We start from the raw sequence: 24209 nt of genomic DNA, 5'->3' as shown, positions 1-24209 counted from the left end.
ATTTTAATTCTTTTTTTTTTTTCCTGGAGAGGTTGAAGAGACTGGAATACAACACAAGCATTCCATTTATCAAACCACAACATAAAAACCCAATCATGTAATCATTAGGTGTTTGAAGAGTAGTTATTGCTCATACAATAAATCCAGTGTCGCACTGCCTCTTCTGGTTTGCACCATTTAAGAATATGGAAACAATATATTAACAGTGCACCTACAACAAACACATGCTTTTAGTTTAACAGAGTGGTCCACCCACATTTAGGGCAGATACTTTACAAAGGATAAACAGCATTCTTACCCAGCTGAAAAAAAAGTATAGTCCACCACACAGTCCAAAGATGACTGTATTATGGGAAGGTAGATACCTACAAAGCAGAATTCGGACTGACAGGCAAAGATCCACTTAATATGCAATAAAAAGGAACTAACAAAGAGAACATTATTAGCATTTCAGTGTGAAAGCTTTCCTCCTCCTTTCATTTTACAGTAAGGATCAAAGTCTATTGTGAAAGCTTTGGATTTTCTAATAAGGAACGTTTTCTTAGAAGAAAGGCTCCTTGGCTTAAACAGTATGGTGAAACTGGAGAAAAAATAGTATCTTTATTCTTTACAACCAGCATATCTTACCAGTAAGTAGAGTTCAATTCTTTACTATGCACTCTAGTACGTACTATAAATCCAGTTCCATACATTTCTGAAAGTCCCTGGCATATAAGCACATTCAAGCCACGTATCTATGAATGCAGAGATCACTGTACTTCACTATATCATTCTATCATTTAAATTCTCAATATTAAGCTGCAAATTAGATTTTGTTCCCACCTCAACTGCAGGGAAGCTACTACTAAGAATATGCTTTGGAATTCAGGAAATTGTCTTCAAGATTTCCTTGGGAAAACAAGTTTAATTACCACAGCTATGATTACAGCATTAGAGCAAAACCTTATCTTAAAACATGCAGCAATCAAAACAACACAGTTCTCTGCAACTTTAGGATCAAACAGCTTTGGCTGGGATTTGTACATGTAAGTTTCCCCTATTTTGTCTTACCCAGTAAGGGTGAAAACAGCTTCATAAAGCCCGCTAAGGATACAGACTAGGACTTAGTACCCTTCCCTTACATATGGAAATCAATCACTTCTGTAGTGCCCATGAATGGGCACCACAGAAATACAACAAAAATGTGGCAAAAATACTAGTTCTTCCCATGCTGTCGCATAGAAAGCCTTGCCATTACGCTTTTCATTCTTCAACCTCCTGCTGGGATTTCTTTTTTCATGTAGAAGTGGCAGGGCAGACATTTTGGACTTTGACTGACAGCTCTGATTGACAGGACTTTTTTTACTTGCAGGCAGAGCTGTAACACTTAATGCAACGTGTCTGTTGTGGGATGGTTAGAAGAAGGGGAGAGAGACAAAAATGATTAATTCTGACCTGAAGCTTAAATTAATATTGTGATATGCTGGAAAGCCCACGGAAAGCTGTTCAGCCTACTCATAACAACCAGCAGCATTTTCCAAATATTTTAAAACATGACTAATGCAAAGAAAAGGCGAACATTACGTCAACACCATCCTGTGGTTTATGTCGCAATACATCTAATTTTTCTCTCCACTGTTTTTAATTGGTAAACTACTTGTGGAAGTCCATACTGGTGAACATATTACCTGTCAAAGTCTGTGTGTCAGTCTTACCTTCAACACGTTTTGTGTTATCTGTGCTCAAAAACAGTGTTGCTTCTCTATTCTTCTGACTGAAAAGAACCCCTGTAACTACCCTAAACTCTGCCAACCCCTGTCAGAAATCTATGGAAGTTAACTTCAGGACTCCTGAAGGTTAGTCATTTGTGGGTTACAGTACAGCCAGTGCCAATGAAAAACGATTTGATCTTTCATCTTGACAGAGTGAAAACATACATGCCCCACTATTTTATACATGACCGAATTCACATATTAACTATTTCAGTGTCCCAATAAAACAGGTACTCCAAGGCAAGCTTATTCTCACAAGATTATCCTGAAGAAATGGGTTGGTAGCATCTTTTCAGACTCACTGAAACAGCAGTTGGAAGGGATCTCTCTCTGAAGGTCATCTAGTCCAACCTACCCCTTAAAGGGGAGCTATTTGCAATGCTAGACTGGGGCTGACCTGGAAACCTCCCTGCACAAAGATTGCACATCTCTCTGGCTAACCTGCTCTACCGCCCTCCTGGAGAAGAAGTTTTTCTTCATGTGCAACCTAAAGCTCACAAATATCTTGATATAATTTGAAGTGACTTCTGAAATCACACCCTTCCTATGTGAGATTTTCAGCACAACTCTGCCCTTGAGCAAACATTAAGCATGAATGCATCAGTGAAAGTTATGTACAAGTGTGACACACACCCCAGTTACGTATTTCCAATACTACAGCTATATCAGCGCATCTCATGCAGATCAAGCTTCCTTCCAAATCTACCGACATAGTTCAAATAGCTTTGGAACATAAAAAACAGTTTTCAATTTTAAGAAGCTTTAAGATAAAAAGAAATCCAGGCTTTTACCCTACCATCTACATTTAGTCTCTCTTAGCTTCTGCAGCTAGTTTAGCTTTCTCCTCTTACAGCACCTTCTTTGGCTTTCAAGAACAGGCACATCTGTTAACACTTCTGAAGGCTCAGAAATGATACAACTCGATCGCTGCTTTGTTATGCAGGTGACAGCATCTGCAAGCAACAAAGATCCTTCTAGCTGCAGCAATGACATAAGCAGCGGATGGGTGAGGGGGAAGCAAGGGGGTGGGGAGAGAATGAGAAGTAGCAAGAAAAGTTGGCCAGTACAAACACCACCTTTGTCTATGCAAGTTTTAATCTCTCCCAGGATAATATTGTTCTGCAAAATATGTGTTTTGTCAAGATCAAAGTCCTTGCACTCTATGCAAATCTGCATAATAGTTCAGCATTTAGCTCCCATAAGCAAATAAAGCCTTTGTGAGAAACACATACTATGCCACTAGTTGAGAGATCACTGTTACTTTATTTCAAAACAGTAGCCAAGAGGCTGGGGCCTGAAGACCTTCAGACACACACGAGAGGAGGAAAAATTTCCATATTGGACTTGAAAATTTTACGTTTTATGTAAGGTGAATACATTGTTAATATTTCTGTTGTTATTGGAAGAAGTAGCAAAGACATGCTCTGCCATATTCTCTTTGCAATTTTGGATAGCACCTTCTGTACTTCAGAGTGAAATCCTATTCTCTCATCTTTACTTATGTGGATGCATTACCTCCAATTGATCCTATGAAAATCCACCCAGGTTAGTACATGCAGAACAACTTTTCTAGTTACTTATTCAGATCAGTAATCTTGCACTATGTTTAAGGCATTCTTTGCATTTGAGTTTGCCAAAGCTTCAAACATTTTTTAAGTCTGTCTCTCAAGGGACAGATGCATAGCCTCCTCTGGGAGCACTACGCCAGCTGGAAAGGTGACCACTTCCAGTGGCTTGTCAATCCCTCTTTGACAGCTAAGTTGCTAAAGCAGGCACTTCCAAAATGATGTAGCTGAGATGAACTTAGGAAGCTTAAACAGAGCTTATACATAGGTCTGCTGGCACAGCTCAATGTGATTTTCTGCACTTGGGAAACAACTTCAAGTTTCCTCTCACTTCTATTGCTGAATAGCTCAGAAATTTTTGGTTCAGAAATTGCAGTTTGTTTCCCAAGTTAAAGATCTCACCATGTCAAAGCAGACGACAGATTCATACCTCAGTCCAGCAAGTGGGAAACAGAACCTGCACCCATTTGCACTACCTGAACAATTTTCACATTTATGACAGTTAGAATGAAAAGCAACACTGAAACCTGAAAAACAATTAAGCCATCTGCAGGAAAATCAGCTGTTTCAGCCTTCAATTCACTAATGAGAACTGACTGAAATCAAGGGTAAATTTTTAGTTAAAAAGAAAGTTATTGCACCAGCCTAAAACTGAGATCTCAGATCCTAAAAGGCTGGTCTTCCTCTTTTACTTTATGTGCCACATGAAAATCCCCAGATGCAGGAGTACCCACAGCAGTACCACCTCCTGACTTCATTCTTAATTCTCAAGGAGGCATAACTGAGACACGACTTACAATGACTGGGACTTGAGCAAAAAACACCCCCTCAAATCTTTGTCAAATACCAACGCAGAATATTCAAACACACAACCACTTGCATGGCCATATATGTCAAATCAAGTGTAAGGTTTTTCAGTTGCAAAATATTTAGAAATAATGAATTTAGGTGGCAAAGGGGAAGAATGGGTTTTCAATTCTGGAAACAGCTTCAAATTTCATTTACAGTTAAAAAGAAATTAAAATAAAATAACTCAGTTCTTCACAGGCAGACTTATTCTGCATTACAGATTAACTGCAAAGATACAAAGTCACTCAGCACGGCTGTGCCAAACCAGCTCAGTCCAGCAGGGATTACAGGTTCAGGCGCAACTCTGCACATGGTCCCAAAGCCTGCTCAGGCTGGAAAGCTGAACAGATCATTTTGTCAGGCAAAGAAGCCTATGAGACATTGATAAGCCTGTAAGGCCCTAAAATCCTGCACTGTTTCACCCAGCTCTGTGAAAAGCCAGCGTTGCCTCGCTGTACTGGCGTACATACACAGCAACAGGTGAAAATGTTCACCTAGCTTACCTAAAGCTTTGCTTATGCCCCTAATTCAACTTGAAAATGCCCATCTCTGATGTGGAGATTATTGATATTTCTCAAGGCCCACTGCTTTAATAGAGTAGTAAAACTGAGGTCACATGCAGAGCTTGAAAGGACCCGCTCTAGTTCACAGCTACCCCAAGGCACAATTCTGGATAGACTTTTTGCCCAGGGAGGTTGGGCCATTTAAGAGAACTGGATGATGTATTACAGTGCTTGCTATCCTTGCCTTCAGAAACCTTTGATAACCATTCCCTTAGTATGATTACATACTTTCCAGTAGTATTGTCTTGTCATGGTTTAACCCCAGCCAGCAACTAAGCACCACACAACTGCTCGCTCACCTCCCTCACAGTGGGATGGGGGAAAGAATCAGAAGGGTAAAAAGTGAGAAAACTCGTGGCTTGAGATAAAGGCAGTTTAATAGGTAAAGCAAAAGCCACACACACAAGCAAAGCAGAACAAGGAATTCATTCAGCACTTCCCATGGGCAGGCAGGTGTTCAGCCATCTCCAGGAAAGCAGGGTTCCATCACGTGTAACGGGTACTTGGGAAGACAAACGCTATTGCTCCCAACATCCCCCCCTTCCTTCTTCTTCCCCCAGCTTTACATGCTGAGCATGACCCCATATGGTCTGGAATATCCCTCGGGTCAGTTGGGGTCAGCTGTCCCGGCTGTGTCCCCTCCCAACTCCTTGTGCCCCCCCCCGCCTACTCGCTGGTGGGGTGGTGGGAGAAGCAGAAAAGGCCTTGGCTCTGGGTAAGCACTGCTCAGCAGTAACGAAAACACCCTGTATTATCAACACTGTTTTCAGCACAAATCCGAAGCATAGCCCTGCACTAGCTGCTATGAAGAAAATTAACTCTATCCCAGCCAAAACCAGCACATATCTAAATCAGACTTCTCCAGCTTGTTTTCTTCCCATCAAGACAGAAATGCAACAGTTCCAGTGACAATGGCTTGTGACAAAACTGTAATGCCACTGTCACACACTCCTACTTCATACTACATTGCAGTCATGAGTTCAGAACAGACTGCATAATCAATTATACATGGCACCTTTTATGGTAATGTGGTTTTTTTCTTTGCAGGAAATCCAACTCTACATGCACAAGACATCTTTTCCCCCAAGATGCATAAGTACAGGCAAATATAATAAGCCCTTTAAAATTACGACAATTGGTTGACAACTATTTCCATACGTACATTTGTTTTGTATATTCTGAATGCATTTTTCAAATATTTTTACTAAATTCGTATAGGTTAATAATAATCTGGTTCTAAGTGTTTATTTAAAAGGCTTTATCATATATATATATCATATATATCAGCTATAGAGTAAAACAATTTAGACAATGTGTTACAGCAGAACAGCCACTAAAATGATACAGCCACAAATTAAAATTTTTTTCCACTACAGGAAGATTTGGCCAAGTATTTAAAATTACATTTCTCTAGGGGCAAATGAGAACTTTCATTATGAAAGACCTAGAATAATAAATGGAAAGTAAATAATCACAGTCTCTTTTAGATTTATAACTTTACGTACATATAATGAAAGTATCACATGCAGACAACACTGCTTCAACTACATTTTGAAGACAAACGTAAAGTACAATACATTACTACTTAATTATTATTTCTAGGTAGGCTTTGTTCAGGTTTTGGTTTTTTGTTTTGTTTTGTTTAACTCCTCCTGCAACATACAGTATCTAGCATGGAAACCACCCCAAGTTAACTGACAGGCCTTGCTTTGCCACAGCCATCGCAGGGGCATACAGCACTAGACAAATAATAGGCCAAAGGGTCCTTAGCATGCTTGAGAACCTGCTGCTGGGATCTATTACAGAAAGACATTTCCTGTCCAAGAAAGAGGCAAATTGGGGGGGGGCAATCCTACTGAACTGCAGGAAAACTTCAGAAGACAATCCTCAGCCTGTGTATCTTTATTTAAATCCTCCTGCTACTTAGGAGCAATTAAAACAAAAAACTTGTGCCAATGGAGGACTGGGGATAGAATTCTTTCAGGCTCTTCTACTTCTTTGGTATAACCAGATGAACATGACATTTGCCTTTTTTTTTTTATTATTAAACCAACAGCTATTTATAATTGTATTTGCTTTATGTAGTTGGCTGTTTAATTATACAGAGGCACAACTTTTACTTAATGCCTTTATGTATGAGTTAGCTTGTCCTTCTACTTTACATGCTCACAAGTGGTTAAAGGGTCATACCCTCCCACCTCACAGAAGCCAGGTGCTGGAGAATAATATTAATAAGGTCATGAGGTTACTTTGTTTCATAGAGTAAAACACTGCCAAAAATAACTGAATAAAATGCTTCTAGATCATCTAAATACACGTTTGTGCATAGACTCCAATAATTCTACATAATTCCTAGACTGTAATTATTGATAATATGATATCCTACAATTTAATTATTGATAGTATGATATCCTACAAATTACAGAGGACTTATCATGAAAGCACTCTGTAGATAAAATACAGCACTCTGCAAGTAGTGTCTCTCCTGTACAGCTGGAAAAGCCAAGGGACAAGATTACCTGATTTCACAGAAATCATCTGCTAAGCCACAACTAGGGCTCTTGCACTTTTGGCTTCCATGTCTCTACTCGTAACAGTAGAGCCCACTATCCCATCAGACACTAGTGTGCTCTGGAGCTTGCAGTAAGAGGTGAGTCTGTGTGAAAAATAAAAACAACAAAAAGCTTTCCATCATGGTAGAGGACTAATTAAAAATAAGAAAGCTTTCCATGTGGCAGCATAAAAGGATTTCACAGCTCTGACATGGTCACAACCAAGTCCGAAATATTGCCCCTTTGACCTTAAACAGTAATTTACAATTTACTACTTCTGTTTCCAACTCCCTTCACTACATTTAAACAAAAATCTTAAAATGGCAGCAGGGTATTTTAGAATTAGACTTTTTTATTCTGTGCGGTACAGCCTGAGAAATTCAAATGAAGCAAGCTTTATTCTTGCAAGTTAAGAAATCAGAAGACTGAAATGGATAAACATGCTGCTGACCTTGTTCAAGCCTTCTAAGAGAGCCTTACCGATGAGATAGTCATCCATAAAAAAAGGTCTCCTGGAAAACATGATGCTACTACTATTTCAGAGCACCCAGATTCACAATTGTAGAAGGAAGGCTTCTGCTTTAATGATCTTCTGGTTTAGTCCATCACATAAATCTTGCCCATCACATAAATCTTACCACATTTCTAACTGGTTACACAAGCAAGGCAGATAAAACCAGAAATTAAGCACCAATAATGTTTACGTGCCTGACAAACACAGCTCTACTTTATCTCAGTTAAGAACAGCATGGAGAACGTTCATTTTACATTCAATTTACATCAAAACACCCCAAGTTCCAAGGAATGGCTCAAATACATACCTTCCAAAAAAACCGCATTTATCTTAGAGGCTTTTAGTTGCAAACAGTAGATACAAAAGATATTCTAGCTGAGGAATAAAACAGAAAAGGTGTTTTTCCATTCTAGAAATAAGAAATTCTCTTTCAGTTTCCAGACCAAGGCATTTTTTCATTTTATACTTGCAGTTCTGATACATGAATTGCTAAACCTTCAATAAGGTGCATAATATTTTAAAAGAACCACGAGCGTCTTGGGAAAAGTGCACTGAAGCATTTGTGTGTTAGAGGAGAGCAGATATTTAGCAATAAAAATTACCCACATCTTTCTGACATCTATCATGACAGAGAATTGAAGGATGTCAAAGTGTTAGAAGGCATTTCTGAAATTAATGGTTCAGCAACTTAGATAAGATTTTTTAAGATTTCTAGAGAATGTCCAAGTAGATTAAAATATCAGATTACCCCTCATGTAACAAGTAATGCCTATTTACCTGTAGCGACAGGGAAAAATACAAGACCAGCATGGCTTCGACACAAAAAGACTGTGCAGAGCAATGATGTGGAAGCACCCAGGTCCCTGTGCTTTGAAATGACTGCTTCCTGTCCTGGCACGTAAGCAGAGCAGGGAACGTGAAACCTACTGTCTTTGAAGAAAAACCCACCAGCTACCCCCACTTCTGTGCAGCTACTGAGCAACTCAGATGCCCTGGTGATTGCTAGTAATGGGGCAGGCATAACTGTTTGACTTGATGCAACTCATCTTCAGGATGAGTCAACTCTCAACTTTAGTGGCTCACTGAACAAATGGATTTGGTTTACAGGAAAGCCACGGCTGAAGTAGTCTGGCAAAAGACTAATATTAGGCAGAACTTCAGCAGTTAGAACTTGTGTGCTTTATTTGTAACCACGTAGTTCGGTGTTTTTCCGTTACAGAAGATAAGTGAGTTTAAGAAGATTACACTCCTTCCTATCCCCAATTTTGGAAACATGGGAAAAACATACATTCAGACACACTAATCCAAATCAGGTAAGTGCTTCAGGCAGCCATGCACAAGCCATGCAGAAGCCATCTCCCAAAGTCAAGCCTTGATTTAAGTCTCTCATTTAAAGAGAGCACTATAAAAGTGCTCACAGCAATTCCTAACTGAGATTGCTTTAAACCCATTATATTCCCTGTAGCTAGTTTTTTCAGCATGCTGACTAAAGCTTTGCATGATTTGGAGTACACAGTCTCATCCAGGTGTTCTAGTGTTAAAAATGAGCAAAGTTTCTGAAACTACATGAGATGTCCTTTCATATTTAAATCAGGTACATTTAAACTTTTCTGTTCTACACTGACTATTCAATCCATTTCACATTTAATCTTAAGTGACAGCAACCTAAACTTTCCATGAGTGTATTGATCAGTATAAGAGCATAACATCTACGACTTTGTGTAAAACTTTATATTGAAAAAGGGATAAAGTGCTGCCTGATTTATTCACAAGAAAAACACAAAGCACATGTATATATGTGGAGTGACCTTGGGTGTTACATCACAGCACCATGTTTTGCACTAAGTGTAAAACTGCCTTTTTAGCCTGTATCGTGACATACATTTTGAGATTTCCTCCAGTGTGTTTGCTTTCAGGTTTTTGTGCACAACAAACCATGTGGGGATATTTTCATTTGGGCTTTAATTCACATGTTAAAAATCAGTTTGGGTTCCAAACAAAAGGGAGCGGGGGGGGGGGGGGGGGGGGGGGGGGGGGGGGGGGGGGGGGGGGGGGGGGGGCAGTTCTCTTTTCCATCTTGCCTCAAAAAAAAAAATTAAATTCCAACCCATCAAAAAGTGAGAGAACAAAATTATATTTAAAAAAAAAAAAATCACCTGAAGGCTGATATTTTCAGAAGTATTTATGTATCTGAAGATATGGACTAGCATTTATGCAGGCTTTTTAGAGATCTTTAATGTAAAAGAATTAATGAAAGTTAATCACCTGCACCTTTTCCCACCTGACTACTTTTGAAAACTGGTCCTTACTGCATTAATTGCTTAATAAACATGCATAGCTATACCTTATTCTCCCAATTAATAATAAGGACTAATTTGAGTTAAAATATTTGACTTCTGATGAACAACTTCTAATTGTTATCTAACACTATAAGCATGAACAATTATTTAGAACGAATAAATTTAAAAAGAGGAAAACTGAATGAATTCTACTCCACTGTAGCACTTATATTTGCATAGAGTGGATTGGATCAGATTTTGTCTGACCAGGTATTGCATTGACTTAAGTTTTAAATAAGGATGCTCACTAAGTGTTGTATTTCTCTTTACGCCATAAAAAAATCTAGCCATTAAAAGCAGAATTATTCACAACAGTGTGAAATCCAAGTAATTGTGAAGTCACGACTGTTAATTTCCAAAAATAAGCTTTTCATTATTCACTGAATGCCAATTACATGCCAAGAATTTTTAAGTAAGTCCCAATATTGCAAACAGAGAAAACAAGTGGGGGTTTTTTTGTTTAACGAATAATGATTCAGGCACTTTCCTACAGGAGAGCTCCCACACAATTTATCACCACTTTCATCTGTCATCCCACACACTTGGCTTTTGCTCATATCAACATTTTTCAAAATGAATTGTTTTCACTCTAGTTATGATATCAGTTTTGCAATCATTAGGGCTAGCAAAAAATGATAGAAGCATCAGGTTGTTGAAACCGGAAAGCTGTTTGTGCCATTAGTAAAAGTGTGAATTTTTTTAACTCAAAAGTCTCCTACAATTTATCATCTGCCTGAAAACCTTTCAGCAGAAGTTATTATGCCATCAGTTTTGTAAAACGGTGAATAATTAATATAGAAATTCATAAAGTAGCTGCAAAAGAAGAAACCAGATCATGATTTTTAAGTCATCCTCTGATAATCACAGTCTGGTAAGTTGAAAGCAAAGAGAATGGCACAGAGAAAGTCAGTCACTCAGTCTTCCTCACTTGATGATTTGAAGTGATGAGATTTTATCACTGAAGTAGCAGATAGATAGTATCCTGCAAGAGAAAATACTCAAAACAACCTCCCCAAAAAACTGTTGCTTCTTGCTTCATTGCTATGATTTAGATGTCCTAATTTAACAGGATCCCAAAACAGTACTCTTTACCAAACACTAACATGTTGCATGGCAATAATTAATATAAAAGCTTTCTTAGAAAACAGGTTTTTTTAAAGCTGTCATTTTAAAAGGCTAAAAGCTACTAACAAGATTTTACTATGCATAATATTATCATATCCTGACATCTCAACTTGCCAGGGTGTGAAGAAAATGCTGTATCTCACTAGAAAGCCCAGAGAGATATCAGACTTTAACAACATATCTACTTCATGAGATGATTGCTCATCTTTGGTAGGAGGCAGAGGAATTAAGTGTTCAAGGTTAAAAGTCCCCCATAGTCAAAATGGAGAAGAACCAGTGAGTTTGAAGACCCAATGGTCATACAGGCCGCTTATGGAATTTCATCTTATGAGGAAAGAAAAAGCCAGAACATGTCAGGGGACATCAATTTAAACATTATTCAGTACAAAATTCTGTACCTACACCCTCTAAAAATAGCATGTTAAAATGTTATATGAAGATGGATTAAAACAAAACAAAAAAAAAAAAATAAAAAAAAGCCAACCATACTGTCAGATTGCTAGAGAGAAGCAAAAGATTGAAAATACTGATTGCAAACCCAATATTTGTTGGGGACACCGACAGTGTTAAATGTCACTGTCCCCAACAATGTTAATGTTCACTATACACAGGAAGACAGGATTCAGTAACATTCAAACAAAATTATCCTCTACATATGTAAACATTTATTCAGCAATCATATCTTAGGAGAGGGATAACACCTGATTCCAGGGACAGCAGATTTGATCCTTCTCACTTCACTGAGTCTCTGATGAAAGCTGCCCTACCAAAGGTACTAACTGAAGCAAGTCTTGTTCATTTGATTACTTTTTATATTAAAAAACATGACAGTCATGTTACTTTGCTGGTATAAAAATACCAGGGAAATAATGATCATATATTGCTTCCCTAGATTATACAATTCAATTATTCTGCTTATATAGTTGGTGAATGTGAAAACTGTAATCTCATTCCTATCCCACAGAGGCCAAAAGAAGATTGAGGAGGGAGCACAGGAACATACAAGAGAGATAAATTATACGAGGTCACTCAGATAAACAGAAATAATTAGAGAAAACAGATGAAAGCTTTCTGCCACATGCGTATGGTATGGGTGTCATATTTTGTCAGATTTTTTTTCTATCCCATGAAGAAGTCAGCAAGTCTGCTGGAGAGTGGGTGTTCTGTGGAATGAATCAAAGTTGTCTAGAAATGGCAATACATAAATCTAGCAAAAACCTTTACTTTTCCGAAACATGCTAAAACTAAAAGAGGAGAAACTATGCCCAAGTGAGACTGTAGTAGGCGTCACACTCTTCTTTCCAAAACCACAATTAACTTTCATTCATTCATCAGAGAAAAATTCTCTTCAATGTTACATATCAGTTGTTATAATGGGACAAATATCAACACTCTCTTCCCTCTAGTTTTGAAATAGCTTTGATATTATTACTTCAGGAAGGAGGTATCACTTATTTCTCCCAGCTCCCTGCACCCTGTAGTCACTAACCGAGGGCTGAGATACTCACTGGTATTCTCTGCAGCCTCTTTCACTACAGAAAAGCGACTAACAACGTTTGTCAGGAGCCCCTATGCTTGGAGGAAGTTCAAGAAACATAATAAGCAAGTATGAATTTCAACACAGTCCAAGTTTTCGGAGGAAGGAATCTGTATGGTTTTCAGGCCATTCAAACCAAGCTTGGGCAGACTGAGTCAGTCAGCAAGCCATGTAACATGAGTTACTCACACTAGCAGAAGGCTCAGCCATTGCTAATTAACTTAAAGCAGCAGCAAGACAACTGTTCTGCTGGGTAACTGACACTGAAATTGCCCATGGCACCACAGTCTATGGCATCCTATAGCTAGGAGATTTTTAAATCAGTGGGTTGTTGGGTTTTTTGGTTTGTTTTTTTTTCTTTTTAGTTTCTACATAGGGATAGCTTATGATTTTGGAAAGAGAGGACTATTTTTGCCAGCCACCAGCCTGTATACAAATAAGAACTTACCAACACAACAGTTTTGTGTGCACACTGAGGAACCTCAACATGTTACATGGCCAAACACGCTACACACAAGTAATCTATTTATTAGATAAGTTTCTAGGGGAACATCAAACTCTCATTTATCTTCCTCCCTCCTAGCATTTCCTGGAAAAGGCTGTTTCTCTTCATGAGAACACTACTTTACCACTCTGCACTTCTATAAATAATTCTGTGAACGTGATTAGATAAGGCCCCCTTTTCCAGGATGATCCTCCTGCACAGTCTGTGGAGTTTCTCACTATCCCACCCACGGACCCCTGCTTTGCTGGCTGAATCTCTGACCAGCACACAAAACCATGTTTCTCTGGTCAAGAAGCAAATGGGATTCCCTGCAGAGCCTTTATAGCTGTCGAACTGCTTGGAAGAGTTTAATGCCAAGCAAACCAACACTATCCCTCCCTCTCAAGCAACACATCAGCCTAGGAGACCAGTAAGTAGCAAATGTTGCAGAAATGGGGAGCACAAGCGAGCAGAATGAAACCCCATGTTCTCAGTACTACAGGGTGAGAAAGAAGCAGTATGTGAGAATGTGCTACTATCACTTAGGGGATACGAAAGCAGTATCATCACTTTCAGTCACTGATTTGACAAATGTAGAATAAAATTCATTCCTCTTTTGGACAAAAAGAATATAAACAAGATACATTTTAATGTACAAGGTCAGCTTGACCTTTGTAATAGATTACTATTTGTCAAGCAGTTTTCTTAAATCCTGATTTATTGAAGTATTTTACTGAGGTACTGCATAAGCTAGAAGTAAACTAATTTGCTCGAAGTTTTAAAAAAATGCAAAAATAAACTTCCTGACCAATTCTCGCCATGTGTCAGAAGACTCATATTTTGAGTAAGTCTTAAAGAATGACAACCAAATATTTACAATCATTAAAACAATATTTGCCAATACAGTCAAGAGCCCCAGGTTTAGATGTTTCATAACTAAAAATAAACACCTAAATGAAAATTCAGTAATCATTACAACAGGTTTTTTCTATGGCTTTATGCATCCTTAGAATTTGCATTAGTCCACCAAGGGAATCATGATCATGCTGTTATCTTCAGGCAGCTAATCACAACTGACCAGGAGTAAACACTCCAAATATAATATTAAGGACATTAATAAAGCAACTTAAAAGAGATTCTGTAACTGCTATGTGTAAGAAAGGGTCATAAACAATTGTTAAGTCTCCAAGAATATATATCTAGTTGAATTGTTTACCAGAACAATTATTAGCCTGTCCTAAAGTGTATGTATAATGTAGACAATTACTTTGTCATCTTTTCCTTTAATTAGAATTGCATTTTTTCTAACTTTCATTCTTGACCTACTGAACAATGAGAGCAATGCCATAATTCCCTAGGCAGCCAAATGCGTAAAAGAAAAAAAAAATATTCTTGCTTGAATTTTAAGTCTTTTCTTCAATATGTCCAACGTTAGTTTTGAAATTCTTCTCCTATTTGTTCAGGCAGAGTACTGTAAATCTACAATTTTGTGCATGTAAATCTTGATACAAGCAAATAATTTAGCTCTGCTCTTTACCCCCCTTACAAATGTACAGTGCACTGGAAACATGACAATCACTGGTAGGACTGACAAGGTTCAACACAGACTAGCAGAGAGTTCTTCTGAATAGAAGACCAGAAAAGAATACACAAAATGCAATTACAAAAAAATTGTGTGTCAGCTTTTCTTCTCCATGGTTTGTTCTGCTTTACTTCCTTAGTTAAAACCAGATATATTTAGATAGTACATTGAGTAATCCATAATGCAATGTTGGTTTGTTATTTGTTGGTTTATAAAAAAAAAGAAATCTTGTAAAAATTGCAGAACGAAGAGTTTCTTAAAACCTAACACATCTAACAAGGAAATAAGATCAAATTCAGAGCACCAAAACCAACAAATCAGTCACTCATTTTATGCAAGGAATTATAAAATGTGGTTACCTATGATAGCAGGGGGCTGAGTTCAATAACCTACGAGAACCCTCCCAGTCTCCTTCCTGTTTGGGTAACTTCTTGACAGACACAGCAGGTACAGAGTGCAAAAAAACCAACCACCAAACAACTCCCCACCACCCCAAACCAGTAGGTTTCTGTGCTTCTCCTGCCAAGAGAAAGAAAATGGGGTCTCCTTGTATATGCATGGATGCTGTTTGCATCTCTTTAGCATTTTAACAAATCCCACACTGATCATGACCTATACAGTGTGTATAGAGAAAGTGGAGGGAAAAGGGTTTTTTTTTAAATTGTGAAAAGTATTTAACACACAGTAGTAAAATGTACATATTCTATTAATGTTTGTCTCCATGACAATTCTAACATGTACTGTACACTCTGAATTATTCTAGCTCCTCTTGGAGCAGCAGTGTTATTAAGCATCTAAACAGTCCTCCTTAATCCAATTGTGTAAGTCAGCAATTCAATTTTACATTTGCTGTTTAGTTGTTCACATTAACCTTTAGACCCCTTCAATGAAGGAACCTGTTTTTTAACTAAGAGTAGCTCAGTACCAATACTACATTTCAGTATTGAAGATTCAAGAAGATTACAACTACCCTCTGATTGAGGCTCAACTTTTTAACTTCGGGAACAATGCAGCCTTTATTTGAACTTAAATCTGAGATGCAGCCACTTCTCATTTGTAAGATTTTACTCCATCAGAAGGTTGCAGGATGGGCTAGTTTAATTAGCAGAGAAATGAAAATGTCTTGGGAATCTCCAGATTAAGATACTCTACAATGTATGGCTTCCAGTATTTACTATCAGAGTATCAAACTCCATTATTCAAGATGCAGTTTTGTTTTGCCTAAATTTCTCATGTAATAACATACCAAAACTACCAGCACAGTCAATTTTTAAGAGTTCTCATTATACTCACAATTACTTACATGTAGTGGCATAAATACACAGTCATACCCTTAATCATACCCAAGCAACTAGTAGTAAAGCAATGGGTATAAGGACATTTTGCACATAAAATTAAACATGTATTTATCTCCTTTATATTTATATACCACAAATACCATACTATCAACAATGCCCCACCATAACTATCATACCAAAGAACGTGTGAGATCATATACAAAAGTTACAAACTGAGTAGACTTGAACTGAAAACTAGAGAGAACACACTGAACACACTGGCATTTTTATAAAGACATTTTTCAAACCAGAACCATAATGACTTTCTAGACCAGCAAAATGCTACAATTAAATATTAGAAGAAAAAAAGGTAACATATGCAAAGCAATCCACACTGCACCTCGATTGAAAAAATAATACAATACCTTCTCATCTACACATAACATTTTGTTGACGTGATACTGTTCAAAAAGAATTTGTTGGGAATAAAAGCTACTCATTAAAGCATTTAATATTGGTTAAGATAGAAAACAAACAAACAAAAAAGCATAGTCTGCATCTCCAGAACAAGTGAACAGACACATTTCCAACAACTTTAAATATCAGTTGCACAAGCAAGGGGCTAAAACAAACAGGGGACACTCCCCACCCCCCATATTTCTGTATTCTGACCAGAGATAAACTTTTTCACAACATGGAAGATTAGGAGATGTGTTCCAGCAGAAAGAAGCTGCCACTTTTTCAATTCACTACAGAGCAAGCCTTTGCCATAATTATTATGTTGCATAAAAGTTCTGGGAAGTTTTTCTGGACAGAATCATTACTACTGCTGAAGTTGCTTCAATAGTCTGTGATCACCCACAGAACTGTTTTCTAAACTGCTCTCGATGTATTGCCCATTGGTTTCTACAGTGAATTAAGAAACAATGCTCATTATTTCAAATAAAAATACTGCTAGAAGTATGAGAAATAAGGCAGTGATGAAGAGTAAAGTAATTTTTAATGTAATTCCTTTAGTCAAATACAGATTTCAAAACTTTTTCAGAAACATTAAATTCTTAAAAGGAAATCATACCTGATACTCTCCTGTTGTATCGGTTAACAACTGGAGCTGCAAAATAAACAAATCAAAATTACAAATGTTATTTATTATTACCAATTCAAAGTCATCATCTTAAATAATCATGATATTTTTATGACACAAATCCCATACAAATCTCTTTTTTAAAAAAAGCTTCAATATAAAGCTTTCATCCACTTACTTGCCAGCCAATAAGTCTTTACGCAAAGTTAAAACTTGATATTCCAAAAGGCCATTACACGCTAAGGTGGAGGGTAAGCAGTTTGGGGTTTTTTTTTTTTACCCAATTCTGAAAAAAAATATACCTGTACAGAGGTTACCCAATCTTAACCTATCATCAGTTCCCAGACCACTTTACTTAGCATTATTACAAAACATTCAAGCACTTTAAGTTAGCTATACCTACTTAACACAGATCAAAAGCTGATGGAACTTAATAGCTAAACTGTTCTATACCCCTACACAACACAAGCCATGTAACTGTTCAGGCAGTGCTCCCATACTAACTCCTCATCTATCCTTGACCAAGGCTATCTTCCATAAGGGCACACATTTAAATTCTGAGATGGAGGATCCATTGTTTCATTGCTGCTTTGTTCATGCTGTTAGGTATACAAGGTATTTGAACTTTATCTCTAATTTGGGATGAACTTCCTGACACTCACTATTCACATTCATTTTGACATTAAGCCAACCTTTAGTATTCTTTCCCCCTTTCACTGTAACCAAGTTACTGTCTTTGTGAGTTGCTGCAGTCTCAACACAAAAAGCAATCAACCTGTAAAACTTCACCCAGAACACCACCAAAACACCATGTTCCCCTTCACCACTAACAACCAAAGTAATTTTATTCTGAATGCTCCATGCTTTCCCATTCCTCTTCCCCTCAACTGATAATTACATTTTTTCCCCGATACAACCAGTGACCTTTCTATTCCATTCTTTAAACATTTAAGAATCAGATGAGCCTTTATACCACATTAAAGCATGTGCATCACAGAGCCAGATTTATTAAACACATGCTACCAAAATCTTAATAATCCCATAATTTCTTACAAATTAGAAACTTTTTAGTATCTCAGCACCACCAGAAGATGAAGAACAATGCTTTCCTAAGCAAATACACAAGAACTCAGGTTCTTCTGAACATGTTTACAACCACCGTGTCTGTATTAAAACACATAGCTGAGAATAATACCAGGGAAAAAAAAAAAAAATATATATCAGAGTTACTACTGTGTGTTCTTTTGTAATGATAAAGGAAATCAGAATAAAGAAGAGGTTGGGGGGGGAAATAATCAGGCTAAATCCATAGTTTTCAGCCAAATCTATCAACAAGGAGACAATGCTCAGCTTAACAAGAAGCTAAGTATTAAAAGCAAGATTATTTTCTATTTTGCAATTTAGATCGCTACCTAAACTTCTATAACACAGCATAATCCTTATAAAAATAACACTGACGCAGTGTTTCATACATCAAGCTTGAAGAGGTTCAAAACCACTGAATGATAAACCTGGGAATTCAAGAAACTTTATTTTCAAATCTTCAAGCACTTTTTGACAGCAGCAACCCTTCCTGCAAATAAGGGCAGCATATATTTCACTTGTCAAAGGACACCATGGATGCAAGAAGTTTATATCACCTTAAGGGGAGACAGGCATTTGGAAGAGAGATCCATTCCGGTTTATTAAACAAACTCATACAACTCTGAACTGAAAATGTTCATACATTTTGCCCTGTTTTTAACTTTTTCACATGGGCCTGCCTGTGGCCAGCAGTGGTGACAGAATACTGCTCTAGACATTAATTTACCCTGCAACAGTACATGCATTCTTATCTCTAGTTTATTGAGCTAGTTTAACTGAGTAACTACTTAAAGTTGGCAAGCAAATTTGGACCTTAAGAAACAGGGAAACTCACTACTTTCTTAACTAGAGACACAGACAGATGCCTACAAGTTCTAAGATATTGAAGAACAACAGGACCAAAACCAATTAGTTCAGTTCCTGCTACAAAATGATTTATTACAAGAGAAATACTACATTCAAAACATACTTTTATAAGTTTGCAGTAAAAGCACCTCATCTAGGTCATTACAGTTTCAATTAAATGTTTAACTACTCTCATATATGGATTCAGATACTTCTAATCAACACCATAAGTAAATACATGATTTTATTTCAGGAACTGAACCATGCAGACTTTCTTCTCCACCTTTTGACTACTACACCCATTTCTTACTCATGTTTAAGAGTAACATTTTAACATCTTTGAACAGAATTAATATACTACAGGAAACTCTGACATACTTTGGGTACCATAGAAAAAAAATCCACTTTTCAAAGACTATGTCTTCTTTTAGAATCCTGGTTATTTTATCCCATAGCAGGGTTCAGTGTCATCAAAACAGCATCATGTTTTCCACAGTGTTAAAAATGAGAAAAACATAACCTTTTAAGGACAGTTAAGACAGCACTATTATTCTGCCTCCACAAAGCTTTTAAGATTAAAATGATAGTTTGCTTTCCTTACACCAGTGACAGTTTTAACACGTACAAAATTTCAGGTTCACTTTTATATGTTGTCAGAAGATGACTATTTTTATGCTAAAGAGGTAAAATCTGACATTTCTTACTGCAGAAGATAAGCACTTTCTTTTGTTCTGGCTTACCAATGAAAAGCTCTCTTTGTTTATAACTATTTTCAGTATTGCACAGACAGTATATCCACTCCTATGGCATCCTTGTGTTTTGTCATTTGAAGTACACAGAGAAAAGCCTGGCATCAAGGACAGCTGAGAGAACAACTCCTGAAGGTCCCACATACACCTAGATTAGTCTGTGGACAGCTTCCAAAAAAATTAGATGGGGTGGAAGGGAATAATACATTTACGGTTAACCCAGCCTATTTCCTAGACTGAACACTAAAGGGCATCTAATTTAAAGCAAGAGATGGATACACTAATAGTAACCTCTTACACCAGCACAGCCATTAGAGCACACCTCTGCCTACACTGTAACAGGAACACACTGAATCCAGCACACCAACCTGGTACCACTCAGTAGTAGAGCTGGTATCTTCAACAATAAAAAGAAACTGCGGCTTTAAAACAGGAAACAATTCTTTTTTTTTTTGTACCTACATTTAGAATTTCCCTCCTGCACACCAATGGGCCATGTCTCAGTCAGTTATACATTAATTGCAGAAATTATAATGAGATTAAAAGATTTTGCTGCAAGACGATTGCATTGCAAACTCTCCGTTATGTCAAAACCTCAGATGCAGCAACATTCCGGTTCAAAATGTCTCATACCTTTGGCACAGTCTCTGCTTTTACTTGGCTTATGGGAGCCAAGACTCAGTAATTGGGTAAACACAACAAAAACTGAGGTATACTAAACCATTGTACCAGAAGAGATCAAAACAGCTCAATTTCCTCCCTGGCAGCCAAAGGCAAGTGACACCACCAGTGGAAAGGCAGACCAAGCTGTGCATTCCACAGTTTTGCCAGAACTGACTCAGGACAGCGATCCTACTCCATTGTTCAAGAAAAGTCAGAAATGTCTGCTGAACATGTATGTATTCTCCATATCATCCTGAGGCACAGACTGAATTAAGCACTAGATAGGAACACTTAACAGGGGCTGTTTCAGATTGAAAAAATTACAGGTTTCTGGCTGTAGGATTCTTTTTTATTTACAATTGCAGTTTCTAGAACCAGTCTGTTATCTAGTTTAAATCAAATACTTATTTAATAAGTAGTTATCAGCTTTATGTCAGTATCACTTAACCTTACTCATCATTCTCCTTTTCCTGCATGTGGGAAAAAAAAGGAAAAAAATTAAAAACAACAAAATAGTGGGCATTCATTCATATATATATATGAATCCCACATACATATCATAAACTCAAAGAAGAAACAATGCTATAAAGGTGCTCAGCTTCCTAATTTCAAAAATATTTTACAATATCTTCAATCAGCTAACTATGCTTAAAAGTCACATACATAGTCACTAATAAAAGACTGCACAACCTTTCTTCCTCGAAGTATGTCATTCCATTTATTTAATAAAAATTATTTGAATCATTTGCATAAATAAATCAGTACTGTACATTCCATTAGTTAAATTCACAAGTATACCTTACATCAAACAGCACTACTACCATGCAGCTATACTACCACTTGTTAGTGGCTCCATTCAATTTGGTTTTCTCACTTGAAAAATTAGGGATATGAATTTCAGAAACAGAGACTGGTATGCGATAATGCTGGGAACCACTGACCTCAAACAGATTTTTTTTTTTTTTTTAAATACAGATTTTGTTATTATTTTTTAAATACTTTCCAAAAGTGAAAAAACAGGAATTTCTCCAATATTCTTCAGTTTGCTTTGGCACTGAGACTTTCTTTGAAATATCTGATGCTGGATTTTGGCTCACCATGCTTGACTTACAAGAGTTCTGACTCAGCCCCATAGGTGAAAAAGTATAGAAAAGAAAAAGGACACAGATATTACCTTTTTTTACCCCTGCTTTCAAAACCAAACCAACAATTAAAGTATTTAAGCCAAACAAGTGACAGTGAAATTGCTCTCCAACTTTACAAATCAGAACTAAAAGAATGCTTTTCCTACAGTGCGTGGGATCCTTTCTTTGTCAGTGTACTGAAAAGTGACTGGTAAAAAACACTAGCAAGCTTTTTAAATGTTACACTACTACCATAATAGTGTAAATTATTTCTCTATACTACTCATAAGCATTGTACAGTTACAGAGGATGATAAAGCTTGAAATTAACAGAAAAATTACAACAATCATTCTCCCAGCTATTGCTATTCTCTTGTTACACATACTAAGAACATTAAATTCTTACAGAAAGGATAAATAAAACTCAAAAGATCAGTTCAGGGTCACAGGAAAAAATTCATGGACAAACGAAGAACTGGCATTCCAGGCATGAGCTTAAGAGTACTAGATGTTACCACTCTGTACTGGATACCTTGAAAACTTTATTTCTCTTCCTCAACAAGGACTCTGCTTTTTACTAGCACCTGTGAACACTTCCTAATTACAACTGGGGGAAAAAATCCCCACATGCTGATTGTTTCTGATACTGGATGCAATTTATAGCAGCAGACTAAGTTAAGCTATCGTGCACACAAAAATTCAATACAGCTCTTTTGTGTAACACTCTAAGCAGCTCAACAATTTTTTGAAGGTTTCCTGATGAAAGACGGAGCAAAGTTTGTAATAGGTTGCATAAATTCCATAGTACAGTACTCAGAGATCGTAGAGCACAGGCTTTATTAAAGCAAATAAGCAGAAATCAGTGATTTCCAGAGTACTTTCCCATCAAATCACAGCACAAAATCATCCTACGTGAACAGAAACAAAAAGAGAAACAGAATGTAAACTGCTCTTACTTAACAAGTCAATTAAGATTATCCAAACAACATGTGAGTTGACACTATAAACTATTAAAGCTGAAATACCAGAGGCAGAGCAGAGTATAAATCTGAAGCGTGACTGTCTCTAAGGAATGTTATATTAAGTTACGATAAGGAAGTGCTAGACTACAGCTGTCAAACTGTTTTTCTACACACCATGTTAATGGACTTACATGAATATGAACCATCACAACTGTGAGAATTTAAAAGATTCAAGTATCAACTTTTTAGGATTTCTAGTAATTAAAAAGTAATGCTATAGCAGAAGCAAGACTTTCATCATCAGATACACAATCATACTTTAATAAATTCAAATCTGAACTTGTTTTTCAGCCAGTAAAATAATGGGGTTCCCTGTGACTGTTATTAATATAATAGTTACGTATCCATGATTTCCTTCAGGATGTCCCTGCTGGACAGTGGCAAATTCCACTTACCCCTTCCACATCTCTGCTTGATCAGGTGGGGAGCATGAGTGGGGCTACAAACTACTACAGTTTTTTGAGAGGCAGTTCTAGAACCCAACAGTCCACGTGTCAATGTTTCTTTCAGAAAAGCAAAACAGACAGAAATAGCCAAGAGTTTACAGGTGTCAAGTGTTTTTTTTTTTCCTTCTATTCCCACCCGCCCAGAAGAGGATGGAAACTCAGAACCTGGTTAGAGTCAGGCAGGAGAGATTCTGATGGGTGTCAACTGAAGCATGCCAGACATTCGGAGAAAGACAAAAAGGTCAGGGAACACTAGAGAGGAAGCGAGTTCTTTAAGAGGATGAACAGGGGGAGCATGGAACGTTAAAAAAAAAAGAGGCAGAAGAATGGAAACTGTGGTCCAGGATTGTCTGTGTACACACACTTTACTTTTCTGTAAGAGACTTTTACATCTATTAAGTTATAATTTTTGTTATTGTTTTCCATTATTATTAAACACTGTTTTCCTCTCTGCTACAGGAGAAGTAATGGAGGCATAGATACCTTTTCATTCCCAATTTTTAAAAATAGCTCTCATCAGTATGAAGAGATAATAAATTATAAAAAAAAAAAAAAAGTAGCAAAACATCCTGGTCTCCAATTCAATTATTACTGACACAAAATGGAAAAATGCTTTCAGGAGGCCCTGATCCTCACTTTCAGAGTTTTTTAGAACACCTCTGATAGAAAGAATGTAATAAATACTTCTGAAGGAAAAACTTGAGTCAACAAGCAAGGCATCTATGTCAGTTTAAAAAAAGATGTTTTACAAAGTTATTAAAGCTGCTGTGCTATTTTGGGTTGGCTTTTTTTAAACAAAGAAGAAAAATTAATATGCAGTCTGGAATGGACAGACTTTAAATGGCTGATAAATTCAAGAAAGTCATACATCTTTACTTGAGTCTCTGAAAGAAATTTGGGTGAACCTCTGGTTATAACATCTTAGTCAAGAACTGCTATTAAGAGTTTTGTTTGTTTTGAATTAAAGGCATTTTAGAAAAATGTGTCACTATTTCAATATTCTCATTTCACAACTGAATTTGAACAGTCATGCATGGTACTATTTTGATTATGTT

At 37.1% G+C, this 24209-nt stretch overlaps 1 protein-coding gene across 1 annotated transcript in view; it reads right to left on the bottom strand.

The window, feature by feature from the left end:
• The window catches only part of PRKAR2A (protein kinase cAMP-dependent type II regulatory subunit alpha), a 70070-nt gene that overhangs the window by 26995 nt on the left and 18866 nt on the right, over positions 1-24209 (bottom strand). The window contains exon 2 of the mRNA XM_030043612.2: positions 17214-17249. Within this exon, the coding sequence (XP_029899472.1) occupies positions 17214-17249 (36 nt within the window). The remainder of the gene's footprint in view (positions 1-17213; positions 17250-24209) is intronic.

This window comes from Aquila chrysaetos, chromosome 20 (genome assembly GCF_900496995.4).
Source record: "Aquila chrysaetos chrysaetos chromosome 20, bAquChr1.4, whole genome shotgun sequence".
In the NCBI taxonomy this organism is placed as follows: domain Eukaryota; kingdom Metazoa; phylum Chordata; class Aves; order Accipitriformes; family Accipitridae; genus Aquila; species Aquila chrysaetos.
This window is presented reverse-complemented; position numbering and strand designations above follow the sequence as displayed.